Raw genomic sequence first — 26554 nt, 5'->3', positions numbered from 1 at the left:
CACATGTAAAAATCACACTGTTTCGTGGAATATTGCATGATGATAAAGACTATAGAATGCATTTGAAGTCTGTGACAAATTTAGATATGTACTCTGGGGCAGCACATTTTCTTAGCATGTTCATCTGCTTTTGAGCCACTTCATTCATATACAGTAAAAGTCTTCAAGCATCTGTGCAGTCTGTTCTCATTTATACTTTGGAAGAATCAATAGTTTTCCTTTAAGAAGTAATTCTAACTTGAAGTCTTCATAAAGAAGTGAGGAGAAAGTGGGATGCACTAGTATCAAGCTCTAAGGGATGTTATTGAAGTAATCGGTGAGGCATAGGTTCTTTGAAGAGGTGCAGATTTTGATCGTGCTGTATTTGTGCTTAGAAGTACACTCTTGCTTGGGAACTGTTTCTAAAAAAACAAATGAAAAAATAGGAGTAGAGGAATTCAAATAGTATACTATTCTAAGCACTTTAGGCTTTATTTTATGGCAATTTGCAACGTGTTTTCTCCATGTTTTTGTCACAGCATTTAGTGCCAATGGAAAAGATGTTATTGTGGACTTTCCTCAACAGTCTCATTGGACTGGTTTATTGTCAGAAATGGAATTGGTCCCCAGCGTTCATCCTGGAGTCACGTAAGTGATGATTTACTTTTTTCTTAATGAATATGGGTTATCCTTTACCTTATTGTCTTGATTCTATTATCTTGTCTCGTGTTACAGTTAACCTGTACCATATATATTTCCTTGTTATTCTGTTGTCAAATCAGGTGTGATGGCTGTCAGATGTTTCCTATCAATGGACCTAGATTCAAATGCAGGAACTGTGATGATTTTGACTTTTGTGAAACCTGTTTTAAAACCAGGAAGCATAATACCAGGCATACTTTTGGCAGAATAAATGAGCCAGGTAAGTTTCACAATCTAAATGACGTATTTTTTAAACTTCTTAACATTACAAAAAAGGTTTAAAGGTCAATGTTTTGTTGTAATCCACCACTTGCATTTGTAGCAGTGCTATGATCTGCTAAAAATGTTTTGTTGTCTATGGAGTCAGTCTGAACTGTAATTTCATTGTGTTAAGGAGCTGAAATTTAAAACTGTTTTTTTAAAAACAACTTTTAAATGTCTTTTGAATTTATCTAGTCAAGAACTTGTAGACGTGAAACTCCTTTAAAAAAAAGACCATGCTCTTTGAGTACTGATGGGATATTCTTCTGTGTTCTAAATTTAGACTACATACCTGAAATCTTTGATTTGTTATATTACCTTTCACATTGCTTATGGTTTCATAAAAGCCATTTTCTTTGAGTGATACATGCTTAATGTTTCACTTAACCATGCAGGTCAGTCTCCTGTATTCTGTGGACGTTCTGGAAAGCAGCTGAAGAGACGGCACAGTAGTCAGCGGGGAATGTTACTGGATGATTGGTCAAGGATAGTTAAGAATTTGAATGTCTCATCCTCTGTGAATCAGGCTTCGCGTCTTATTGATGGTAGTGAGCAATGCTGGCAGTCTTCTGGTTCACAAGGAAAGGTAAGTTTAAGCCCTGACTGGTTTATTGTGGCATATTTCCCTCTTCGGAGGAAAGGTATTTACGTTAGGGAAATATATTTATTTATTACCTTTGTGTAAGGTAGAAGAGTAGTAAAAACAGACATCTGAAGTACAAAACTATGTTTCTTCATAATAAATGTGTCTATTTTTTTTTAAACTGTGCTTCATCTTCCTAGTTATAGAATTATAGAATGGTAGGGTTGGAAGGGACCTTAAAGATCATTTAATTCCAAGTCCACTGTCATGGGCAGGGATGCTATTTACTAGATCAGGTTGCTCAGAGCCCCATCCAAACTTGTCTTGAACACTTCCAGGGATGGGGCATCCACAACTTCTCTAGGCAACCTCTTCCAGTGCTTCACCACCCTCTGAGTAATGAATTTCTTCCTAACATCTAGTCTAAACCTGTCTTCTTTCAGTTCAAAACCATTGCCGCTTGTCCTGGCGGTGTCTGCCTGTATAAAGAGTCCCTCTCCCTCCATTTTATAAGTCCCCGTTAGGTACTGGAAGACCACGGTGGGGTCTCCCCAGACCTTTCTCTTTACCAGTCCGAACAGCCCCAGCTCTCTCGGCCTGTCTTTGTGGGAGAGATGCTCTATCCCTTTGATTGCATTTGTGACCCTCCTCTGGACCTACCTGCTCTAACAAGTCCACATCCAGTGATGGAGATCCCGGAGCTGGATGCAGTCCCCCAGGTGGGATCTCACAAGAGCAGAGTGGAGAGGGAGAATCACCTCCCTTGACCTACCAACCACTCCTGTTTTGATGCAGCCCAGTATGAGGTTGGCCGTCTGGACTATGGGTACACACTGGGGACTCGTATTCAATTATTCATCCACTGGGACGCCCAGCTCTCTTTTTGTGAGGCTGCTCTGCAGCCTCTCATCTCCCATTTTGTAAGTATAAGCAGGATTACCCCATCCCAGATGGAGAATGCCACTCTTGCCCTAGTTAAATTTCATACAGTTGGTGATTGTTCAACTGTCTAGTCTACCCAGGTCACTCTTTAAGGCCTCTCTGCCTTCGAGGGAGTCAACAGCTTCTCCTAGTTTAATGTCATTGGCAAAGTTGTTTAGTGTAAATTTGACTTCCGTGTCTAGATATTTATTAAAAACCTTGTTCCTTATTTCATGGTTTATCAGTTTTATTGGCCTGCAGTAATGCTCTGTGGGCAGCGTAGGCACTGGGATTTTGCTGCTAGTTGTCTGTCTTAAACCTAAGATTTATATTATATTCCATTTCTTGACCTCCACTGATATTGTGCTCTCTGTCTTCCCAGTGGTGTTGGTCTTGGCTGAAATAAATCTTTTGCTGCAACTGTTTTTCTTGTATTTAGAGGTCGGACAAGCGAGAAGTTCACAAGATCATTTTCCTTTGGCCATATATTGTATCTGTTTTTCATGTTTTCTTCAAAAGCATTACACATATGTTCTTGTTAACCATATGGTCCTAACAGTACCATCTAAAAATGAAATTCTGTATGTTTCCCCTAGCACTGGATTCGCTTGGAGATTTTTCCAGATGTTCTTGTTCACAGACTAAAGATGATTGTGGACCCTGCAGACAGCAGCTACATGCCCTCCTTAGTTGTAGTTTCAGGTACGTTTGTTCTCTGAGAAGTCCAAAACCTTTTTTTTTTGTGCTTAATAGTAGATATTTAGCTGGTTTCAGTTAACATAATCAGCTGTTCAGCATGCTTAGTGCCTGTTTGTGAAACAAGCATCATATCTAAAATGTTTTTCTTTCCATGTTTTCTAGGGGGTAATTCCTTAAATAACCTTATAGAGCTAAAGACAATCAATATAAATCCTACAGACACCACAGTGCCTCTACTCAGTGATTGTACTGAAGTAAGTGAAGTTTGTGTGAGAATTCCTCATGTGCAACAGAAAAATACTGTGCTGCAAGGGATGGATGAAAAGCACTATTGTAATTATTATTTGTAATGGTATTTATTTTTCGTCTAAATTAGCGGTATTTCTGGCAGTTTAGTACAGTTAATTATTCTGATAAGTTTCAGCATAATCATGGTGCAACTCTATTGTAAACATAGTAGTAATGATATTTTAGGGAATTTTCATGAAAATCAGTGTATCTATGAACTCAAGAAGACATTGCAGTAAACTTAAATTTGGGGATAATTTTGGACAGCAGTTCTGATATTTTTGACTAACAGTAGGAGAAATGCGTAATAAACTTTTACGGGACTGTAAGTGAAATTTTTCTCGAATGAGGCCATGTGTTTATCATAAAGTATGAATTTAGACCTCAAAAGCCAAGTCTTTAGCGTTACAGATTCATTTTGTTAAGGTGATAAAGTCAAGGAAAAGTTCTAATTCTTTCCTATGTTTTATGAAGTTACGTAGAACCCAAAAGATGGCAATATAGTTTTTTTTCTTCTTAGTACCACAGGTATATTGAGATTGCAATCAAGCAGTGCAGAAGCTCTGGGATTGATTGCAAAATACATGGCCTCAGCATACTGGGACGTATACGAGCAGAGGATGAAGATTTGGCTGCAGTCCCTTTCCTGGCTTCTGATAATGAGGAAGAGGATGATGATAAAGCTAACACTGGGAGGTAGGTAACTACAGTGGTGGGGGGAGGGGGTAATGATGAAGAACCTACACATTCTTATAATCAGGAGATTATTGTAAAAGTAACTTAATTAGCTTGAATGCTAGTAAAGAGAAATCAGTTTTATGGGGACTGTAAGTAGATCCTTTGTCAATAAGTTAGTTTTTAAGATTGTCACGCTGACTAGGTGGTAGCATTTTGTACATCTCGTATGCTTCTGCAGTGTACTTGGAGTTGTAAACTGACCTAAAAACCTGATGTGCTTATATTTGGTATGTAGCACGTGTGCTCAGCAAAATATTCTGGGGCTTTTTTTAACTGTAGTAGAGTAGTCTGAGTCCTGAAACTGTTCCGAACTGAAAAAATCAGGAAATATAGTAAAAAGTTGCCTATGCTAAACATGCTGTTTGCTAAACTGACTTTATTTTCTTTTCTGAATACGTTCAGTCTTGTCAGAAAGAAGGCAGCTGGGCTTGAATCAGCAGCTACAATAAGAACCAAAGTTTTTGTTTGGGGACTGAATGACAAAGACCAATTGGGAGGGCTAAAAGGCTCCAAGGTATGTTTGTTTTCATACATCAGTACAAAAAAGAAACAGAGAAAAATAAAAATGTACAAGTCTCACACAACTAAAATTAATTCAAATTTAGTCAGATTTTTATGGTTTATTGCCAAAAGCTATGAAGAGTAGATTTGTTACTCTGAAATCTGGTTTGATTTTTAGCAGCCACTTAATCATTCATTTTAGATGACAGTGAACTAATTTTTCTAAAAATGTGTAGCACTCTGTATATATTCAGTTCCTTTTGAGTTTGCATGCATAAAATGAAGATATTGGTGAACTTTTCTATGTATTACTTGTTCCTGGAAATGGTACAGTCATCAGGAAAAAAAGCTGAATTCTGATCTAATGATTGGTTTAACTTGATTGCTATTCGGTGTAATTCAGGAGGAATTTCAACCCTGTGTGCAGCCATTTAGACATAATTTTTAGTACAATCCAAGATAGGAGATACAAGGCAAATGCTTAAACAATTTAAGATATGATTAATATGAACATTATGTTGAGAGCATTTCTTCAATTTATGTTGTAATTCAAGTCTTCATAATTTGTGTTGTGAATATATACTATTGTATCCGTAGAGTGCCTTTTAAGAAACAAAATATTAGCCTTTCCTTTATTCTTTGGTTTTCTCAAGAAAACTTTACTGAAAGAAAGTCCTTGTTTATGTCACAGTTCATTTTTTCTCAGGTTTTGTATTTGTCGTAGTTCTAGTATTAAATGCATTTTCTTGCTTTCTGTCTTATGCCTGGTGTATATTAACAGGTATGTGTAAGGCATCTGAAAGTACCTGTTAGATTAACTGGTTTATCATGTAAAAGGTCTTCTTTTTAAAGTGTAAAACATTTAAGTGGAATTTTTATTTTCTGTCTGCTGTAGATAAAGGTCCCTTCGTTTTCTGAAACCTTGTCTGCTTTGAATGTTGTACAAGTAGCTGGAGGATCCAAAAGCCTTTTTGCAGGTAATGTAAGTTTGAAGTAAGTATAATTATCTAAGGCCAGAAGCAGATTTCCAGTTGCGAAACGCTAATGGTGTTTCAAACTTTCTTCTTCATTTTAGTGACTGTGGAGGGTAAAGTATATGCCTGTGGAGAAGCCACAAATGGAAGGCTGGGTTTAGGAATATCTAGCGGAACTGTGCCTATTCCCCGCCAAATTACAGCTCTCAGTAACTATGTGGTAAAGAAGGTGGCTGTTCACTCAGGTACTGACTATTACTGTGCTTATATATGCAAACATAACATAATAAGCCTGAAAATAGTTGCTTTGCAATTTTCTTGGGTCCTGTGATGCCCCAGCATCACATATCAGATTTTTTGTTTTTTAAATAAATACAGGTTATTTAATTCTGGCTGTTGCAAACAATGTCAGATTAAATCTAATGGTTCTGTTATTAAACATTTTTTTCTTATCTGCTGGAACTTTGGTAATTTTTTTCTGTCTAATTCAGAGAAAGTGTTTTCCTTTTTTAATATTGCTAAATGACAGGTTTGTTTTTTCCCTTTTTTCTTGCAACACTGAAAACAGAAAATCGAGTGATTATTTTTTTTTTTTTTTGTGATGTGCCAGGAAACCTACTGTTACAAAAGTTATATATTTTAAATTAAATCACATAAAAACTTTGAAGAAAAGAAGCTGTGAAAGACTCATACAGTTGAATTGTACATCAGTGTCAGTTTGTAGCTAGACCTGCTGCCTGCTTGAAAGCTTGAATTTAATTTTTTTGTTTACACTTTCAGGTGGCCGACATGCTATGGCATTAACTGTTGATGGAAAAGTATTTTCGTGGGGTGAAGGAGATGATGGAAAACTTGGTCACTTCAGTAGAATGTAAGGATATCAAATTTGTGTGTATTTCAGTAAGAAAAGATTTGTGTTTCATGTTACAGCACAGCTGACCCACCACTATAGACAGTAACAGGATTTTTAATACAATAGGAGTAAAAAAAAAAGTCGTGTAAGAAGACTTTCTTTTTTTTCAGTACCGTGTGCCATTCTTCAGTCATTTAAAAGGGAGGTATTCAATTAATGTGATACTTAGAAACATACTTACTGGATAAAGTCTTAAGTAGTATTTTGGAATATCACTGATGAAATTGCATGCTTTTGGACACACAGTTTTTGGTTATTTTTGTAAGGTAAGGTTTTCAGAGGTGCCTTGAGGAGTAAAACCATTGCAGTTTTACATTCCTGAGCTGTAACAGTTCATAATGTGAGCCTGTCAGAGTATTTTATAGCACTTTTCTTTAGACCTTGGTTCACAGACTTGTTAGCCAGAAATAAATTTCTTACACTTTTCAGTAATACAGAGTTTAATCCTCCGTAGAACAGCTTTGAGGAAAATTTGAATTTTCTCAGGATTTTAATCTGTATGCACTCACAGAACAATATTTTGAAAGAAAAAAAACCTGATAAACAAAGCCTGTGGGGGAATCTTTGTTTGTCATTCTGATATATTTTGAGGACCTGCTCATAATACATAAAAAATTACAGTACCCCACTCAGATGGTTAATATATTAAAAAAAATACATATTCATAAGGGTGCATGTCAGACTAATGAAAAGGGAAGGTCAGATGAAAACAGTATGTTTGTTTATTGTTCAACTGTCCCATGTTTTCTGTAATTTTATTAGAAGTGAGATTTGGAATTCTGGAGCATTTCATGGGAGGAAATTTTCCAGAGACCATGCATAATTATGTAGAACCTTAAAAGTTGCTCTGATATACAGTCAATATTAGAAAAACTTGAGATGAATCTTCTCCCTGAATTAAGGGAATATTGTAAACATATGAATAGTAAAAGTTTCAAGTACTTGCAAAGAAGCCTAACAGTAAATTCTAGTTATGATTTCTCTCAAAGAGCAAAGTTGAGATGGGAGTATCATCTTTTTCTATCTGTCTCTGTCTACTACTAGCAAATCACTCACTTTGGGCAATAACAGGATATTGGTTTTCACTTCATGTTGTATGCTGTTTAACTGATTCATCACTTTGATATTTTGACTTTGTCACCTAAATTTTGCAGCATATACATCAAAAACTTCTTGAATTAAACATGTTAAAATAGTGTTAACTTTAGATTTATGGTGCCACTAAAGAGTACATCTTCGAATCACAGTGTTGCATCTTATTTTATCTTGAGATTGCTATTGGTAATTGCACAGAATTTTTTGGATTATGAAGGTTGGATTGCATTGTGTGACTGTTTCATAATTAATTCAATGAATTTGTTGTTCATTTTCTCTAGGAACTGTGATAAACCCAGGTTGATAGAAGCACTGAAAACCAAACGCATCCGTGATATTGCCTGTGGCAGTTCCCATAGTGCTGCTATTACCTCTAGTGGTGAACTGTATACGTGGGGTCTTGGAGAATATGGAAGACTAGGACATGGAGATAATACCACACAGCTGAAGCCTAAGATGGTAAAATAAATGTTTCTTATCTCTGGTGAAATGCAAATGTGTTTAATAAATGATAACATAAAGCTAAAGCAACAAAAAGCATGAAAGCAGTATGAAGACATTGTTTTGGAGTGATCTGAATTAGATTTTGGTACACCTACCTCTAATAACAGTAAAGCTATTTCAGAAAGGCCAAAAAGATCCAGTCTCTTTCTTGAGAAATGGTATAAAATGACTAGTGCTGTTTTGAACATTCATGTCCTGCATCTACTTTGATGTGTAGCTGGAAGCTGCTACTGTAGCACTGTAGGATTCTGAGGGAGCGTGGCTTGATAGTTCTTTGATCAGGCTGGGCACAATGAGCAAGGTTAGTCATAAGACCTTGGAAATGTTTGTAAGGCTTTAAAACACAGGTTTTTTTAAACTTCTTGCTTATTCCTTGTAGGTTAAAGTGCTGCTTGGCCACCGAGTCATTCAGGTTGCTTGTGGAAGCAGAGATGCTCAGACTCTTGCTTTGACAGATGAAGGTAGGAGTATCATGTTCCAGAAGCTTTCTAGCACATGGGAATACTGTGATCATTGTTTGACCTGAAATTTGGTGTTTGTTAGGTTTGGTGTTTTCCTGGGGTGATGGTGATTTTGGAAAACTGGGCCGAGGAGGAAGTGAAGGATGCAACATTCCTCAGAACATTGAAAGACTGAATGGCCAAGGCGTTTGTCAGATTGAGTGCGGTGCACAGTTCTCCTTGGCACTGACCAAGTCAGGAGTGGTATGGACATGGTATGTTACATTTGCCAGGAACTGCTAACAAAGCAGTTCCTAAGTATGTGTGGCATTTACTGCTATTCAACTGTCTTAACTCCCTTTGTGCCTTATCTGTGCACTCTGATTTTTAAATTGGCAGCTCTTCGAGACAAGCTGTATCTGCTCAATTACTCTAACACTGTCCTGTAGTGTGTTTAGTTGTATGTTGTATTTAGAGTGCCTGAGTCTTATGGAATTACTGGAGGAAGGGAGAGATCATTCCCTCTCTTCGTTGCAGTGGAACATGTAAAGGAATGTTAATTCAAGACTTTGGAGTGGAATGAGGAAAAAGAGAACCTGAGAACTATAGCATGGAGTATGTAGTCTCCAGCTAAAGCAGAGACTGAGAGTAAGCATGCAGTAGAGTAAGGAAGTAAGCTGAAGTTCAGGGCAGATGGGAAGAGCTTCCATTGGAAACACAGGGTCTCTGTGGAGCTTGTTGCTACACAGAAGGCCACTGAGTTGTCAGTAATAGTGCCTTGAAGCAAGAATTGGTAGGAGATGATCATAGAGTTAGTCAGAAACATTTTTATTTTTCTTCTGTTTGTGTGCTTGCTTCTGCTTTGTTTTGAACACAGTTCTGGCTTTTTGAAATTATAAACCTTTGTGTAAAATTTCAGAGCTTACAGCATGGCAGATCAACTTCAGACTTCTAGCCAGATCAAGGTCTTACCCCATCTTTGTTATTAAGACTATGACCCATTTTATGTTTATCAAAGCTAAATAGACTTAAACCAGTCATTTTTGTTGTGTAATTTGTCAGTCGTTGCTAAATGATATGAACAGAAACCCACAAAACTTTTATTTGTATAGGTTACTGCTGTTGTTAAAGGGGAGAAACGTTTTTAGCAGAGATGTTGTTTCTCAGAGTGGCCATTGGAAACTATTTCTTTCTTGCCCTTCATCCTCTTAATTTTTTTTTTTTGTAGTGACAAAAGGGGTAAGAGGAAAGGGAATTTGGCAGTCTTTAAGAACTCTCTGCAAAATTCTTGTTCATTCCTTCTTTGCCCCAGTTTGTCTTAACACTTATGTCTAGTCAAAAATCTACAGCTATTTCATGACATTACATGTCTACAAGGAGATTTTTTGGTGTCTGTTTCAGCTGGGCATGTCTGTGCTTTAGGATGGCTGAGTTGCTTCTAAACTTTTATTCTTCTTGAATTTGTAATGGTTTGAGGAAAAAAATCACAACTTCTGGGTTATAACTTCAGGTAGATAACAGTACTGTATATCATATTTGTCTCCAGAATAATATAACCTTTCTTGAGAAAAATTGGTGGTGGTGGTGGTGAACAACAGAACTGAATGAACAGTTACTAAAAATGCAGTGGAAGAAATCTCAGGGTTTTTTCTTTACTGACATTCTTGGTAGAGGCATTTTAAGGTATTTACATTAATTTTGTGTAGGCTATTTTTTTAGTGCACTTTGTGTATAGCAATTTTCGTAGAATTTAAATTATGGAACCTTGAGAACCTATATTGATGCTTCCAGTAGCGTGAAAAAAGTCAATTCTGAAAACCTGTTAATTCCTATGTATTTTCTTATGTGACTTCTTAAAGGATCTGTAGTATAAATCTATCCAGGTCTTATCAAAACACATGAACTTGTAAGTGTTTATAATTGCAGCGTTTCTGCAAGAGGAAATTAAAGGTAATTCCAATTACTTTGCATACAAAAAAGTCATACTCATGCCTGTTCTATATTGAGGTGAGAAGTTATGGAGTCATAGAACTGCAGTTATCTTCATTCTTAGGGCTTTGTAATTCAGTTTTGAAGAATTTGCTCCTTACTGTTTGTGTTTAATGCAATGATAACTGAAGTATTTTCATTCGGGAAGCTGCACTGACAGAGGGATATGTAAACAGTGTAGTTGTTCTGAATGTTACATTTATTGTCTGTTGCAGGGGTAAGGGTGACTACTTCAGGCTAGGCCATGGCACAGACGTACATGTACGAAAGCCACAGGTTGTGGAAGGACTGAGGGGTAAAAAGATTGTGCACGTGGCCGTAGGCGCACTCCATTGTCTAGCAGTTACTGACACTGGACAGGTACGTTGTGCCTCATCCTCCGTTCCCCTCATTCCTTCATCCAGAAAGGAATAAAGTAAACTGGTGATGAAGAAAAGTGTAACTTTTCTGTTGTGTTGGTGCTGATTAAATGAAATAAATATTTCTAATTATATTTATTTGCTTTTTAAAGTCCTGCATAAATAAAAGCATGATTGTAATTTAAAATATATTAGCTTTCATATTAGTACTGGAGTTTAAATATTTTTTTGTCGTAGTAGCTTTTGTAATGCTTTCCTTGTATTATCTCATTATCAGTTTCCCACTTCTTACTCTGGAAATGCAGAAGCAGTCATAGGATTCTGGACAGATTTCTCTGCTGTGATTCAGCATTATCATAGTATTGGTTCAGATCTCCAATGTAATTACTAAGCAATTAATTTTTCTAACTTATTGTTCACTGTGAACATTCAGTAATTTATGAATCAACTGATCATTTATAAATTGGCAATAATTTATGAATCATCTGATAAAGTGCTTTGATTTTTTTCTTCAATGTATGATAATGCCTGCATTAATGAATAGGGTAGGAAAAAGTCATGACAGTAGGTTCTAGTAGTGTCCTAGAGTAACAGTACAAACTACTAACATTCCTTTGTAGGAATTTTTAAGAAAACACTTAAATGAGATATGCAGTGAAATCATATGTGGAAATGTTTACTGGCAGGTTTACGCTTGGGGTGACAATGACCATGGGCAACAAGGCAACGGAACTACTACAGTCAACAGAAAACCCACTCTTGTCCAGGGCTTGGAAGGCCAGAAAATCACTCGGGTTGCTTGTGGGTCTTCCCACAGTGTAGCATGGACAACGGTGGATGTAGCTACACCATCTGTTCATGAGCCAGTACTTTTCCAGACAGCAAGGGACCCTTTAGGTGCTTCTTATCTTGGTTGGTATTTGTTGCCTTACGTTGTTTTTTCTTTTAATGCCATTGGAGTGTTTGTTTTGTGTGTGGTTAAATAGGTGATAGAAGAATGCAAAAAAAAAAAAAAGTCTTAAAAAAAATAAAATCACAAACCAACAAAATACACCTTTAAAAAAAAAAGCCAACAAAACCTCTTCCTGAGAGTTGAACTTGTAAAGGAGTTGTTCAGAAGTCATATTGGTTTGAACTTTAATTGTTGTTCAGAAGATTAAAATGCAGCATGGTTTCTCAAACACCCCAAAGACTTTGTCTTTATGGTGGTAATGACAGATGAATGCTGCTGTAATATTAATCTTTTCACCTGTTACCTTTTGTTTCTAAGGTAAGAGACTTAAGAATTGAGGAGTCAAAACAGCAATGTTTTGTGTTGCATATGAAAGCACCAAACATTTTGCTAATTAAGCTTTTTGATGACCAAGGCAATGTGTATCTTGTTATTCGGGAATGTTTGTGTAAGTAAACCTTGTTTTAGGTGCCAATTACCAAAATATTTTGTTTGTATTACTTAATCTGTGTAAGTAAGTAACAAGTTCAAACACTTGTATTTTACAAAAACTCTTGCTGCAAAGCCTCAATATTGACTTTAATATTGTAGCTGTAGGCACTGCAGTTTAAGAATCTATTGTAGGGTTAGTCATCTTTCTGATTTGACAAGAAATTGGATAAATCAGTTCTAATGATGTATTACACCATTAAAAAATGCTGACCTTCTCTTCCGGCCATCCTCCAGGTGTTCCTTCAGATGCAGATTCTTCTGCTGCCAGTAACAAAATCAGTGGGGCAAACAGTTCCAAGCCGAATCGCCCTTCTCTTGCTAAGATTCTCCTGTCACTTGATGGGAATGTTGCCAAACAGCAGGCATTATCTCATATACTGATGGCGTTACAAATCATGTATGCCAGGTAGGAAATATTTTTGTCTGTTGCAGAGCAAAAGATGACACAGCTTACCACGTATTAGGATCTCTTGAGTCAGGTATAAATTGCTTAACAAGTTTGGACTCCTTGGGATGGGCTTAAACTTCCTTTAATTTTTTTTTTATGTTGATGCTACCTCTATGCTCTTATGTTTATAAAAGTTTGAATTGTCTGGGGAAAAAAACGTTTATTTAAGAATGCTCAAGTGAACAATGTAGAAGCAGTTTAGCAGTTTAAGTCAGTCATGATAGATAATATGGAGGAAGTAGTTGGGGGCAGGTTGGAAAGAACAATAGAACTTTACAGTGCTCTCACTGTTAGTAGAGAACAGAGTATTTGTGCTAAAATTTGTGAAGAGAAACTCAGGTTAAAATAGTGACCTTAAAACATGGTATTTAATCATCAGGCCCAAAGGAGAAGAGTGATAAACTACTCTCTAAATAGAGCTTGGAAGCCTTACCTTATTTTACTAAGACAAGCTAATATAATTTTTCAAGTTCAACAAGGGAGTATAGTTAGGTTTTTGTTAATCTGTCCTAAATGATTTCAGGGATGCGGTTGTTGGAGCGTTGATGCCTGCAAGTATGATTGCACCAGTAGAGTGTCCCTCTTCATCGCCAGCCCCCCCATCAGATGCTACGTCTGCAGGAAGCCCTGCAAATGGAGATGAATGCATGCTTGTAGGAGATATAGAAGAGAGGCTGAGCCCAAACCCATGGCAGGACAGGAGAGGGGAGGTAAAGTGTCAAATTATTTTTTTTTCCATCAGTTTTTAACAGTAAAGCTGAAAAATATGATCTCCATTAGTTTGATAATAGCAGAGAATGAAAAAATCTTTCATGCTCTAATTTCAGGACTGGGTTCTCTGTGTATGTCAGATTTGGAAAAGCTAAAATTTTAGTGTGAATTCAATTTTGAACTCGCAGAAAGCATTGTGTCACTTAAATGCAATTATGATGATTTGTAGTAATATTTTAGAGGTATTGAATTTTTTATAGGAGTGATATTAAAAACCAAAGTCAAGAATAAGAGGATATTTGACCATTATTGAATGAAATGAAATTATAAACTTAGATCAATTAATGTAGACATGAGGCCCTAAATGAAATTCTACTCTGATTCCCAACTGCTAACAGAAACAGAAAAAAGAAAAGGCTTACTACTGAAGAGATCTTTTGCTCTAACAAACTATCAATTTGACATGTATTGTTAGGGATTGTGTTGTAGTTTGTAGACTTTTCTGCAGGCACTGGTGTTTTATTGTATGTTTTTGTAGCAGCTGGCATTGAGGGGGTGTGTTGGCTGTTTTTCTGTCGTAGGAACGTAAAATACAAGCAGTGAATCTGAACTTACGGCTCTTTTTAGATTGCTGCTGTCTTTGAACACTAGCCCTTCTAATGAATAATTAAACTCTTAAAGGTTTTACAGTGTATTGTTGAAGCTTTTATTAGTTATTATTTGTTTTGGCTAGGTTGTTCCTTCAGAAGATGCTGTGACACCGTCTGCTGTAACTCCCTCAGCTGCTGCTGCCTCTTCCCGTCCTTTCATTCCAGTCACAGATGATCCTGGAGCTGCCAGTATCATTGCAGAAACCATGACAAAAACCAAAGAAGTAATGTCGTCAATACCTTCCTTAAAACTTAAGTCCTTACCATGCTTTTATCAAGCAGGGGTTTTTTTTGTGTGTGTGCTTTAAAAATTATTCTGTAAATGACTGCATATTTTTAAATCTATCTAAAGACAGAGTGATGTTTATTCTTTGTTTTGTAGGATGTAGAAAGTCAGAGTAAGGTATCTGGCCCAGAACCGCAGTACTTGGATGAGTTTACGAGTCTTCTGGTTCCAGATGACACGCGAGTCATGGTTGACCTGCTAAAGCTTGCTGTGTCCAACCGAGCAGGTGAAAAGGGAAGAGATGTTCTTTCAGCTGTGCTGTCTGGCATGGGCACAGCTTACCCACAGGTCAGGCTTTGTTTCTGTTGCATTTTAACTATGTCCTTTCTCTTAATAGCTTTCTAGAATATTTTCTTTTATTGGAAGTACAGCTCAACACACTGAGAAACTTAATAAACACGAAAATTTGAGTTGAACTTAAATGCATGTAAGCTTTAATAATTTTAGTGGAAATACTACATGAATATATGCATGTGCTACAGATGTCAGAAATAGACTAATTTCTCAATCTGTCATGCTGCAGTTAGGCATTAAAATAGAAGCTTAATTAGCGTATTTATATATTGACTGTGGTTATTGGAATGAAGCTGAATTAACCAAGCCTTATTTGCTGGATCTGTAGAATGTTACTTTAAAAACTTCCATGGTGGTTTTGCTTTGCATCTGGGTTTATTTCTCAGATTGATGCAGTCATTATTGCTGGCTAAAAGTTCCGTTAATAAATTTTTAAAGATTTAATATTTTTTCTTAATTGTTAAGATTTACATTTGATGCAGTGGACTTTCTAACTATTTACAAAGTATCTGTGGTGTGGGGTTTTTTTGGCATAGCTGACAAAAAGAATGTTGCAAATGATTGATAAATTATTTATAGAATCTGTGTACAGTAATGAACTGAAAGTTGTTTAATATTTCTTGTAGCTTTACCCTTCAAATAGTAGTAACAATTAATTTCTTTTAAGATTTCTAAAACTGTTACTCCTCACCCTCTTAATTTTCATTGATTAGCTAAGTATATTTATGTTGGGTTTGAGATGTAGTTTTCCCAGTCCAATTAGATACATGCTGTATGTGCAATTATACGTTAGTTCCGGGGTTTTTGCTTCTAGCATTAATAGCGAGTAGCAGAACAACTCTTGTTTGTGTGGGGGTTTTGTATTTTGCAGTCAGAATTTTTATTTGAAACTGCTCTTTTAAAATTAGTACTATTGGAATTTTCTGCCTAAGCAGTGGTTTGCAATATTACATACTGGTTAAATATTTATACCTTTCATTAATCTCTTGCTCTATGCTTTACAACTTAGATTTAATAGTTTGCTTTTTCTGTAAGGAAAAACAATTATATGTGTTGTCATTTACTTACTGAAAACTTACATAGTTTGGCTTTCAGTTCCAGGAGTTTTTCTAACTTTACCAAAAGGAGTATTTTTGAATTAATATCGTGGTCTATGAATCAGAATTCAGAAAAAAAGTTATTTTAAATTGGAGAAGAATGGTAGTTGGCTTAGATTTCTTGGACTAATCAAACATACTGTGTGTAAAGTGTATATTTTGCTTTTCTTAGGTTGCTGATATGTTGTTGGAACTCTGTGTTACTGAACTAGAAGATGTAGCAACTGATTCACAAAGTGGTCGCCTCTCTTCACAACCAGTTGTGGTAGAAAGCAGCCATCCATATACTGATGATACCTCTTCTAGTGGCACAGTTAAAATACCAGGTACAGAGTTCTTAGAGTTACATTGCTAAGATTCAGTTATTTTCAAGCTCGCATGCATTAAGTTGTTCCTTAGCTTGCAAAAATGTTTATTGAGCTTTGAAATGTTACATATCATATTGCTATAAAAAAAGTATTTTTTGATGCACTTACATACTGCATGAACATCTTGATCAGATGAAATGTGCATTTTTGGGTTCACTGGCTGTGATTGCACTTGGATATCATTGCTGTTTTTTGTTCGTTTACGGAACTGAGAAGGACTGAGTCTTTTTCAGGGTCAGTAATTGAACACTTATTTTCTAGTCTTGAGCAAGAAAAATACTTTGTTTTAACACTTCCTTCAGTAGTGCTTCCTTCAGTAAGTTACCTAGTACTTATGAAGAGTTACAGATAATAAAGAGCTGTTTGCATTAACTTTAAATAGGCATTTTTTGTCTTTTGCAACTTTAGTTTTGAATGTTCTGATATGGTCTTTTGTCTGCTAGCCCCTACTCACATGAGCTTGCTGTGATCTAAGCCTTACAAAGAGAAGAAATTACAGACAAATAATGTCATTAAACTAAAGGAAGTTATTTTTATTAATGAGTGCTACGACTTCCAAACAACTCTGTTTGATTTCATGTGGATTTCTAAAATACTGCATTTATTTGTGGTATTGATAGCTCTGTAAAAATCCGTAAACTCTTTGTTGCTGTTTAGGTGCCGAGGGACTGAGGGTAGAATTTGATCGCCAGTGTTCTACAGAGCGGCGCCATGACCCACTCACCATAATGGATGGTGTCAACAGAATTGTTTCCGTCCGATCAGGTTATGAGATCCAGTGCTTTTCCAAAATTTCTTGTGTGGTTTACTGTTAAATGTTGAATGAAATGTACCACTCCCTGTGACAGACTTCTTGTGAGGGATATGCAAATTCTCTTTTAAACTAAAAATGATATATGATCTAGACACACAGAGTGATCTTGCATCTTTAAGTATAGAGAATCTCTCAGAAAAGCATGTTGTGCTGTCCTCTTCTTCCTAAGAGCAGTTAAGGGTGTAAAAATCAGTGTTTAGCACCCCTGCCAACATGTGTGAATTTCTGTATAATAGTCAAATGTCCAAAATAATAGCTTGATGCTCTCTCTGTTTTCTACTCTGGCCTATATATGTGACACTACATGAATTCTTCACATCTTTAATCTTGATATCTCTGATTTAATTTTTAAGCACTATTAATTTGTAGTAGATTTTAGAAGAACATTTTTAATCTCATCAAATTTTATGTTGGACCTGCCCATACACTCCATTATGTGCATCAGTAGTTACTGCCTGTGCTTAATATCTGGGCAATTGTGATGTGGGCTTTTACTGTTGACCCATTTTTCCCCAGACTGTTTCAGATGCATGTTTCATTATTGAGATATTTCTGATTGGATTCCTGGTTGGAAGCTGTAAAGCTTAATTTAATGTATATGTTGTTATATATTTTTATAATATGAAAGATAATTAAAAATAGGACAGTGGATTTTAGTAAGCTTTTGTAATACCTCTTAAATGTACTAATAAAAACACTGAGGCTATCTACTAGCAGTGCTAACTGAACTGGTAAAAACTTCACTTTTGTTCATGTAACATCTTTATAGTTACGTTTATGTGCTTTGCATAGCTTTTTTTCTTAAATGCATTTATGTAATGTTTATAATGCGTAACCATGGAGGGAGGTTGCTATGGATGAATGGCTTGCATATTGGCTCAGACAGTATAGATGAATATGTTCATATTACCTACCGTAACAGGTCGTGAGTGGTCAGATTGGTCTAGTGAATTGAGAATTCCAGGGGATGAGTTAAAGTGGAAGTTCATCAGCGACGGGTCTGTGAATGGATGGGGATGGCGATTCACTGTTTACCCGATCATGCCAGCTGCAGGTAAGGTGTCACATATGACATTTACAGACAGGTAAGAGAGTAGATTTTCTTGTCTGCTTTTTGCAGTTGCATTTATTGCATGATATTTACATGCCAGAGTTCAGTAGTTCATTTACATTTATACTAAGAAAAATATACTTCCATACTAAGGAAACATTTTCAACTAAGTCCTGAGAAGGTGCACTTGTTCATAGGGAAGAGATAAAAATATTTTGTAATCACTCTAGTTTGCCTCTTCATTGGTGAAGAGACGATACTTTTGGGGCACAATTCATCTGAAATGCCTTTATTTTTTTCAATGCATTTGCTTTGAAATTAGGTGAATTAGGTAATGAAAGTGCCTCTTTCTTCAGTCCCTTCAAAGGGAGGTGGAATGGATCAACTCACATGCAGATTAGCACTCTACAGTGATGTATTTGGTCAGCTAAATCCTGCCTGTGTTCTGTTCTTATTTCAGTCTGAGGACAGACTTTCCCCAGCTTTTTTTTTTGTTGCTTTTTGTTTCTTGCAGGCCCTAAAGACCTTCTCTCAGATCGTTGCATTCTTTCGTGTCCCTCGATGGATCTGGTTACATGTTTGTTGGATTTTCGCTTAAATTTTGCTTCCAACAGGAGCATAGTTCCTCGCTTGGCAGCTTCTCTTGCAGCCTGTGCTCAACTGAGTGCCTTAGGTAGGTATAGTCTTAAAATTGTCTGTTTGAAGTTAAAATTATTGTTTTAAGTAATTACATTCTTTGTGTACTTATTTTTCTTTAGCTGCTGGCCACAGAATGTGGGCCTTGCAGAGACTACGGAAACTGCTCACAACCGAGTTTGGCCAGTCCATTAACATCAACCGGATCTTAGGGGATAACGAGGGAGAGACACGAGCTTTGGTAAGAAGGCAGTGATGCTCTCCTCTTCACAATTTTCACATTAAGATGTATGTGAAGCATTAAATGCTAGCCCTGATGTATGTTTTTGCTATCAATGGCAAAATAGGAAATAGGCAAATGAATAGTTGTCTTTCACAGGTCTGCAAGTCTGTAAAGGTACTTTATTTTAGGAAAAAAATGGCTAATTCCAAGACTGTGTAGATGTGCTTTTGGAATTACCAGGAAGTGGTAGAAATACTTTTATGTCAAGAAGTGGATGGAAATAATACTTCACACAGCTTCTTGTAGTTTGGGACGTTATTTATGGTTTTATTTCTAAATAATGTACTTTCTGTAATGAATACAGTAAGACTAACTCTCTGGTTCTGTGACGTTCTAGAGTTTCACAGGGAGTGCTTTAGCTGCTTTGGTTAAAGGTCTTCCAGAAGCTTTGCAACGACAGTTTGACTATGAAGACCCCATTGTGAGAGGTGGCAAACAATTGCTCCATAGTCCTTTCTTTAAGGTAATGAAATACAATCATTAAAGAATTCGTTAGAACAGTTCTGGGATTTTTTTTATAAGACATGGTAAGCACACCTAGTCCTATATCAGAAATGTTTTCTGACAAAACCGGAATACTTCTAAAAGGAGAATCAAATATACAAATAAAGGATAAGGAGGACCTAGCTAGGCAGAGATAGGTAGAAAAACATCTTGGAAGTACAGTAGGCTACACTTTTCGGTAAGTGATTTCTGAGTTGTCCTAATAGGAGTGTTGTATATTTCTATTTAGTTAGTTAAATACTCTGAAGGCTTTATTTACATCCAGTTGGAACAAATAAGTGTCTTAAGTGGAAGGCTATTCTGTTTTGGACCCTATCCTTCAAAATAAAAATAAACTAGTTGAGGAGTTGTAGAGAAGAGCAAGAAGAATAAAAGGCTGAAGAAGCCTCCTATGTAGTAAAAGTGAAATTAAAGATAGCTTACCTATCTTAACAAAAAGAAATTCTCAGAAGTTTATACAAGGAAGAAGTAATCCATTGTTCCCAATATTCATCAGTAACATTGATTTGAAATCGAATCATGTTGAAAATCAGTTGAAAATTCATTTTATTGTAGGAAGGAGACTTAGTTTAGAAATGGAAGGTAAAAAGTTCAGCACATGGTATTTGATATAAAAAAGTTAATTAATCTAGGAGTGTTTTTCCCTGGGAGGTTATGAAAACTTCTGGGTTGGAAGAGGAAATTAGGTATGTGACATAGTGTGGGTACACTTGATGTTGCCCCATCAGTGAGGGTAATGAAGATGACTCTTAGTGTCCCTTGCACTTTACATGTCTTTGAGACCATGTTCAGACCCTACTGGTCTATGCACTGTTCAACTGTATCAAATGCATATTAATTTTTATTGCACATTTTTGATCCATCCCGAAAATGTTTTTTGATTGTCTGCAGGTGCTTGTGGCTCTGGCTTGTGATCTGGAGTTGGACACACTCCCTTGCTGTGCAGAGACACACAAATGGGCCTGGTTCAGGAGATACTGTATGGCATCCAGGGTTGCTGTGGCTCTTGATAAAAGGACACCATTACCTCGCCTTTTCCTTGATGAGGTACTCTGGGAGTACTTTAAATGGTTAATGGAACGTGTGAAAGTGTTTCATGTAAAAAGATACACTGAGATTGAAGTATTTTATGCCAACTGTGATAGGAGTAACTGATAATTTGAATAAAGTTGTTTAATGCAAAATATTTTACAGGTGGCAAAGAAAATACGAGAATTAATGGCAGATAATGAAAATATGGATGTTCTTCATGAGTGCCATGATGTCTTCAAGAGAGAACAGGATGAGCAGCTTGTCCAGTGGATGAACAGGTTATTTCTTTTAGCTGTCACTGGTTTGGTCTTCTGATGCATTTTTATTGTACAATGATAAACTGCATTTTCTGTGACTTTTTAAAAGCTCTTTTAAGATTTTGTTTGTTTTGCATTTTCTGCAGGCGACCTGATGATTGGACACTTTCAGCTGGAGGCAGTGGAACAATTTATGGTTGGGGTCATAATCACAGAGGACAGCTTGGTGGAATTGAAGGGGCAAAAGTCAAAGTCCCAACTCCATGTGAAGCTCTTGCTACCCTTAGACCAGTGCAGTTAATTGGTGGTGAACAGACTCTGTTTGCAGTGACCGCTGATGGGAAAGTAAGGATGCAACAAATGGTTGTTTGTTTGATTCCCTTGAAATATTTCATCATAAGTCAGAATGGGTTTGACTAAATGAAAAATAATGTACATAGCACAGGTTTATTATTATTATTGGTAGTAGTAGTTTTGTTTTATTATTTTAAAGAATCTTAACTGTACCAACTCCACCTGTGCATTCTAAGAATGCAGTGTACTATAGCATTAAATGTGTGAAACAAGATGCATATTTTAGTTCTTGGTTCAAAAATGTGATCAGATTTTGGAAAACAAAGCTGGGCACAAGCAATGTGCTCACAGAGTTCCATGAAACAGGACAGACAGTAAAATGTAATGATGATTATATCTCTCTAACAGGGGAGAGGTATAATCTTAGATTATTCATATTTGGCTAAATGTAAATTAGATATTGCAGGATCCAGTTTGCAGATGCTTAAATCCTGAGCAAAAAGGAATCACAGTGCAGAAGTTTAGTGTAAGGTATAGGAGAAAAAAATAAGTTAATGAATTCGAAAAGCCTTTATTTTTATACAGATGGCAGCTCTCTGTTTAGGACATGATGGAGAATTTTAGCTGGAGCTTTGCATAACAGTTACATTCATCTAGTGAGGTACTATAATGATTCCTTGGGGTCAGTGTTGTCCTTGTTAATTATTCAGAGAAGGGTAAAGGGCAGATTAAATATATTTCTTGACATTCTGTTGAAAGAAATTATTTTCAGAGAGGCAAAAAGAGTGAAAAGCACTACTTAAAACAGTATTTACGGGGTGGAAGGGAAAATAGCAATTGTGTTTAGGTGTATGAATTCTGTCAAAGAAAGAACATTAGAATAGTGCTGTTGGAAAGAGAGCTACAGGTGATAGTGATAGATGATTTTGTGATGTTATATTGCAAAACTATGGTTTCTTGATAGTTTTACAAAACAAGCTTTAGGATTTCAAATGAAATCTGTTAAGTCAGTGAGACTTCTTCTTGGCTTGAATGGAGCCATATTTTCTGGAAGCTTTTGTGAAATATTTCAAAATATTTCTTATATTCCAAAAGATAGAAAATAAAAGTCCTGTAAGAAACTGTTTTTTCCAGACTTTCCTTTAACTGTATTCTGGCATACATACTTAAAGAATTCTTCTCTACATCTCCAGTCAATGTTCTGCATGAGGCAAACAAAATTAAATTTTATTCTTTACTCTAAAGCTGTATGCCACTGGATATGGAGCGGGTGGTAGGCTTGGAATTGGAGGAACAGAGTCAGTTTCTACTCCAACTTTACTGGAATCCATTCAACATGTGTTCATAAAGAAAGTTGCAGTGAACTCAGGAGGAAAGCATTGTCTGGCATTGTCTTTTGAGGGAGAAGTTTATTCTTGGGGTGAAGCAGAAGATGGTAAACTGGGTCATGGAAACCGAAGGTAAGTAACACTCCGATATGTTATTTTAAAAGAAACTATTAATGGATACTTATTATAGTTACTATGTATTAAAAGTGCTATGTGAGTACTGCCTACGTGCAGAATTCAGCTTTAAGTAGTGATGTGGAAACATGTATTTTAAAATTGGAGAACCACAAAGTATTTTTCAGATAAGCAGTTACTGTGATTTCTGTATTTAGATATCATCTTCTAACACACATATCTGTGGATGCTAAAGTTTAGTGGCTTTCCTTTGAGATCTGTCTTGTAGGTAGGTATGTGGAACCTTTTGGGAGCAAAACTGCCATTGTCCTGATTCCCACATGCGCTGTTGCCTACATTAAGTGAGAAGTTTTGTTGTGTTAGAGATAAGTGTTCTGATCCAAAAAGTAAAAGGAATGCTCAAGTCCATGGGGGCAGCATTATATGTTTTATACTAGTATGTTTTATAGTAGAAATGGTCTGTTCTGAAAGTTTTGTCCAGACAAATGTTTTCATTTCAGCCCTTGTGATCGTCCTCGTGTAATTGAGTCTCTGAGAGGTATAGAAGTGGTCGATATTGCTGCTGGGGGAGCACACAGCGCTTGTATTACAGCTGCAGGAGACCTTTTTACATGGGGAAAGGGAAGATATGGACGCCTTGGGCATGGAGATAGTGAGGACCAACTAAAACCTAAACTGGTAAGAAACCTTTGGAGTATTACAGTCGTAGTCCAAGTTCATACCTTCTGATTTGTAACTTTTTGCATTTCTGCATATAGAGAATGAAAAGGCAAAACAGTGACATGTATTTATAAGAAATTAACAAATTGCCACACCTGGAAGCATAAAATGAAAGAGGAACTCCAAACTTTGTGGCTTTTAGTGTTCACTAAACAGCTTACAGGGAATTTCTTTTAGAGAGGTTAAAAGAAAACCCCAAATCAAACACCCCACCTCTCAGTAAGTAAATTTCACCCTTTCCCAGATGTAGTTTGCACTGAAAGTGAGTTCCTTGTCTTCTGGGTCTTCTCATTATTTACTTCCTGGAAAATACAACAGTGTTTACAGTGATAGCCACTTAGTCACTTACAAACTACTTTTTTCTCCTGACATAATAATGATACTCTTGATTCTCATGATTGAATACTGACATGTTACAGAAGTATACACTAAGTTAATAAGAATTTAACAAAGTAATTATGAAGTATTTAATTGCTATTTGCTAAAGTAAGTTGAGTTAAGCAGTTTTTGATGAAGAAGATTAAGTAGTAAATCTAAGAACTTGAACACTATGGAAGGTAAGAAGAATGAGTATACTGATAAATTCAGACTTGTACTTGTGAACTAGGAGCTTTTAGCCAGAAATAGTGGTGTTAAGAAAATTTCCTTGCCTTTGAAATGAGCTTTCATTTTGCTACCTGCATTCTCTTGCTGAAAATACAGCAAAGGCTAAGATTGTGGTTTTTGACTCAAACTGAATGTTAGTTTGTTATTTTTATTCATAGCTCTGTGTATATATTTCTATTCAACGAACATTAACTTTTACCAGTGTTTCAATTTGTGAGATGAGGTATCATACATTCTTAGTTTTGGGACCTTACCACCTGTATTCAGATGTTCTTGTTCCCCTGACCCTAAAAAAGCAAGGTTTGCCCACCTTTCCTTTCCCCCCCCTCCATGTTCTTTGGTAGTACAAAAATAGATAACCTGTAAATGAGTTGAAGTATGTGAAGTTCCATGCTGCTTTGGGTAGTGCTGCCTATAATCTATTTCAAGTAGTTGTGAGGATGGGAAGGATGTGATGTATATGTGGGTCACTAAGCTTTTACTTTGTGATTCCAAATCCCATACTTCGTCACTAGATGGCACCATTTCAAAAGACGTTGATTACATTCAGGTTATGATGCAAGTGCTCAAAAATTGAAAACTAGTAAAAGACTATTTGAAAATAAGGCTTTTTCTTTTTCCTCTTACTGTATTTGCCCAGAGAGCCTGAAATTGTTTGAACAGAATATAGTGTTTGATAACCTTAGGTATTTTGTATTAATTGTTTTCCCTGACATTTTAGGTCAAAAAATTTAACTAGTTCACCAGTTAAAATAAATAAATCCTGTATTTAAAATAAATAGTTTTCATTTTGCTGTTTCGAAAAGAGCAAAGCTCTTTGAGTTGCCTTTATTTGCTTATGCCTGTGCTGTTTCAGACTTGTAGTTTCACTGAACCGCTTCTGCAAGTTGGGTTTGTCATCTTTTCTGAAACTGAGTGAGTCTTTTATTGTGAACAAAAATGGGTGATTTTGTTACAGGTGGAAGCTCTCCAGGGTTACCGTGTGATTGATATAGCCTGTGGCAGTGGAGATGCACAGACATTGTGCCTGACCGATGATGATACGGTCTGGTCCTGGGGTGATGGAGACTATGGAAAACTTGGGAGAGGAGGCAGTGATGGCTGTAAAGTACCAATGAAGGTATTTCAGTGTAATTTTTTTTGTTGCTTTAGAAACTAGGATGTTGGTGGAGAACACTGGAGACAGATTTGCCAATATGTGCAAACTTTGACCCCTCCTGGGACATCAGGATTCTGCTGCCTGTCATTAAGATGAACTTTATAGGCTACAATAACAAGTCTTTTGAGTTTTGTGCTGACCGATGAGGTTGCACTTGCAGGTTTTTCTTTGGAGGGCATTGCTGATTTGAGCAGTGTTTATCATTTTAATTTTGGTTCCTGTCAAAACATTGCATTTTGCCAAGAAATCTTCATGTTTGTTTGTGTTAATAAATTTCCATAATACTCCTGAAATCATAAGTTTATTCCAGAAAGGGGTATCAATTAGTTGAAAAATAATCTTCCTTATATTAAACTTACATTAAACTTTATATTAAACCCTTCCTGTGAATGCATGGCTGACTTGGAATTTCTTCATGTTACAAATGAAATCAGTGTAGCAATCAAATTTGAATTCCAGTACTTACTATGAAGACAAATGTTGCTTGTGTGTGAGAAATGTGTGTTTCATTGTGTATACCTATGCACAATGGATTTTAGATTCTAAATCCAGAATCACACTTTATTAGGTATCCCCATTCAGTCTCCAAATATTTCCAGCATGATGTAACATGATGTGAAAATAGTTTCTTTATCTTTCATCAGTCATCAGTCCCATAGGATTGATGGTAAAGCAGCATAAGGATAATAATAAATAGGAAGAGTCTACTAGAGGTATAAATATTTTTATTATGTCAGCAGAATCACATCCTTGTCATACCAGCTGGGGATGATTAATGTTGAGTGTTTGCAGACAAAACCTTATCATTGCTACTTGGGGCAATTGCCAAGTAACTATTGGAAAAACATACCAGAGATGGATCTTCAACAGTTTGTGAAATTTGAGCTTCTTTTTGGTGTTTAAGTGGTAAACAGTAGAAACATGAAGGGAGTAGAATTCTTCTATATTATCTACATAAACATTTTGATTTGCAAATATACATACAGTTATATATTTGGACATTATATTTTACTTAAGACTGTGCAGTCTATGGATTTATAGCCTCCTTAATTAACTCTGATTTGATTTGATATTATTTTTTTAGATTGATTCCCTCACAGGCCTTGGAGTGGTTAAAGTAGAATGTGGATCACAATTTTCTGTGGCCCTTACCAAATCTGGAGCAGTATATACATGGTAAGTATTCTGTATTAGTTATTTTAACAGTATTAGATGTAACCTTGTCTGTAACAGATATTAGTAATACACTGCCTTCACTGTTTTGATCTACCCCATCAAAAATTTTCTGAGTTCCTCTGTCTTGATTAGTAATCCACTAATGTTCTTTGGGGAACATTTTGTAGTGCTGTGAATGAAAAATCCAAGTATTTTGTTTTGGAGACAGTAGAATTATAAGCATGAAGTGTCATGCAGGGTGGAAGATGATAGCATAAATAACATTCTCATGTATTATCAAAATTGTGTCTAGCTTGTGGTGGCTGCAACGTGAGA

At 36.2% G+C, this 26554-nt stretch overlaps 1 protein-coding gene across 3 annotated transcripts in view; it reads left to right on the top strand.

The window, feature by feature from the left end:
- The window catches only part of HERC2 (HECT and RLD domain containing E3 ubiquitin protein ligase 2), a 105361-nt gene that overhangs the window by 61382 nt on the left and 17425 nt on the right, over positions 1-26554 (top strand). For all 3 annotated transcript variants that reach the window (XM_032677825.1, XM_032677827.1, XM_032677826.1), the window contains exons 51-82: positions 519-627; positions 762-901; positions 1338-1528; positions 3043-3148; positions 3308-3399; positions 3954-4129; positions 4574-4685; positions 5568-5649; positions 5748-5891; positions 6427-6517; positions 7936-8113; positions 8538-8619; positions 8702-8873; positions 10803-10947; positions 11633-11858; positions 12625-12796; positions 13362-13548; positions 14283-14423; positions 14582-14773; positions 16049-16202; positions 16902-17009; positions 17981-18112; positions 18624-18782; positions 18868-18986; positions 19366-19491; positions 20424-20579; positions 20727-20842; positions 20968-21166; positions 22361-22575; positions 23079-23256; positions 24863-25024; positions 26148-26239. In XM_032677825.1, the coding sequence (XP_032533716.1) occupies positions 519-627; positions 762-901; positions 1338-1528; positions 3043-3148; positions 3308-3399; positions 3954-4129; positions 4574-4685; positions 5568-5649; positions 5748-5891; positions 6427-6517; positions 7936-8113; positions 8538-8619; positions 8702-8873; positions 10803-10947; positions 11633-11858; positions 12625-12796; positions 13362-13548; positions 14283-14423; positions 14582-14773; positions 16049-16202; positions 16902-17009; positions 17981-18112; positions 18624-18782; positions 18868-18986; positions 19366-19491; positions 20424-20579; positions 20727-20842; positions 20968-21166; positions 22361-22575; positions 23079-23256; positions 24863-25024; positions 26148-26239 (4654 nt within the window). The remainder of the gene's footprint in view (positions 1-518; positions 628-761; positions 902-1337; positions 1529-3042; positions 3149-3307; positions 3400-3953; positions 4130-4573; positions 4686-5567; positions 5650-5747; positions 5892-6426; positions 6518-7935; positions 8114-8537; positions 8620-8701; positions 8874-10802; positions 10948-11632; positions 11859-12624; positions 12797-13361; positions 13549-14282; positions 14424-14581; positions 14774-16048; positions 16203-16901; positions 17010-17980; positions 18113-18623; positions 18783-18867; positions 18987-19365; positions 19492-20423; positions 20580-20726; positions 20843-20967; positions 21167-22360; positions 22576-23078; positions 23257-24862; positions 25025-26147; positions 26240-26554) is intronic.

The sequence above is a fragment of the Chiroxiphia lanceolata genome, chromosome 2, assembly GCF_009829145.1.
Source record: "Chiroxiphia lanceolata isolate bChiLan1 chromosome 2, bChiLan1.pri, whole genome shotgun sequence".
NCBI lineage: Eukaryota > Metazoa > Chordata > Aves > Passeriformes > Pipridae > Chiroxiphia > Chiroxiphia lanceolata.
This window is presented reverse-complemented; position numbering and strand designations above follow the sequence as displayed.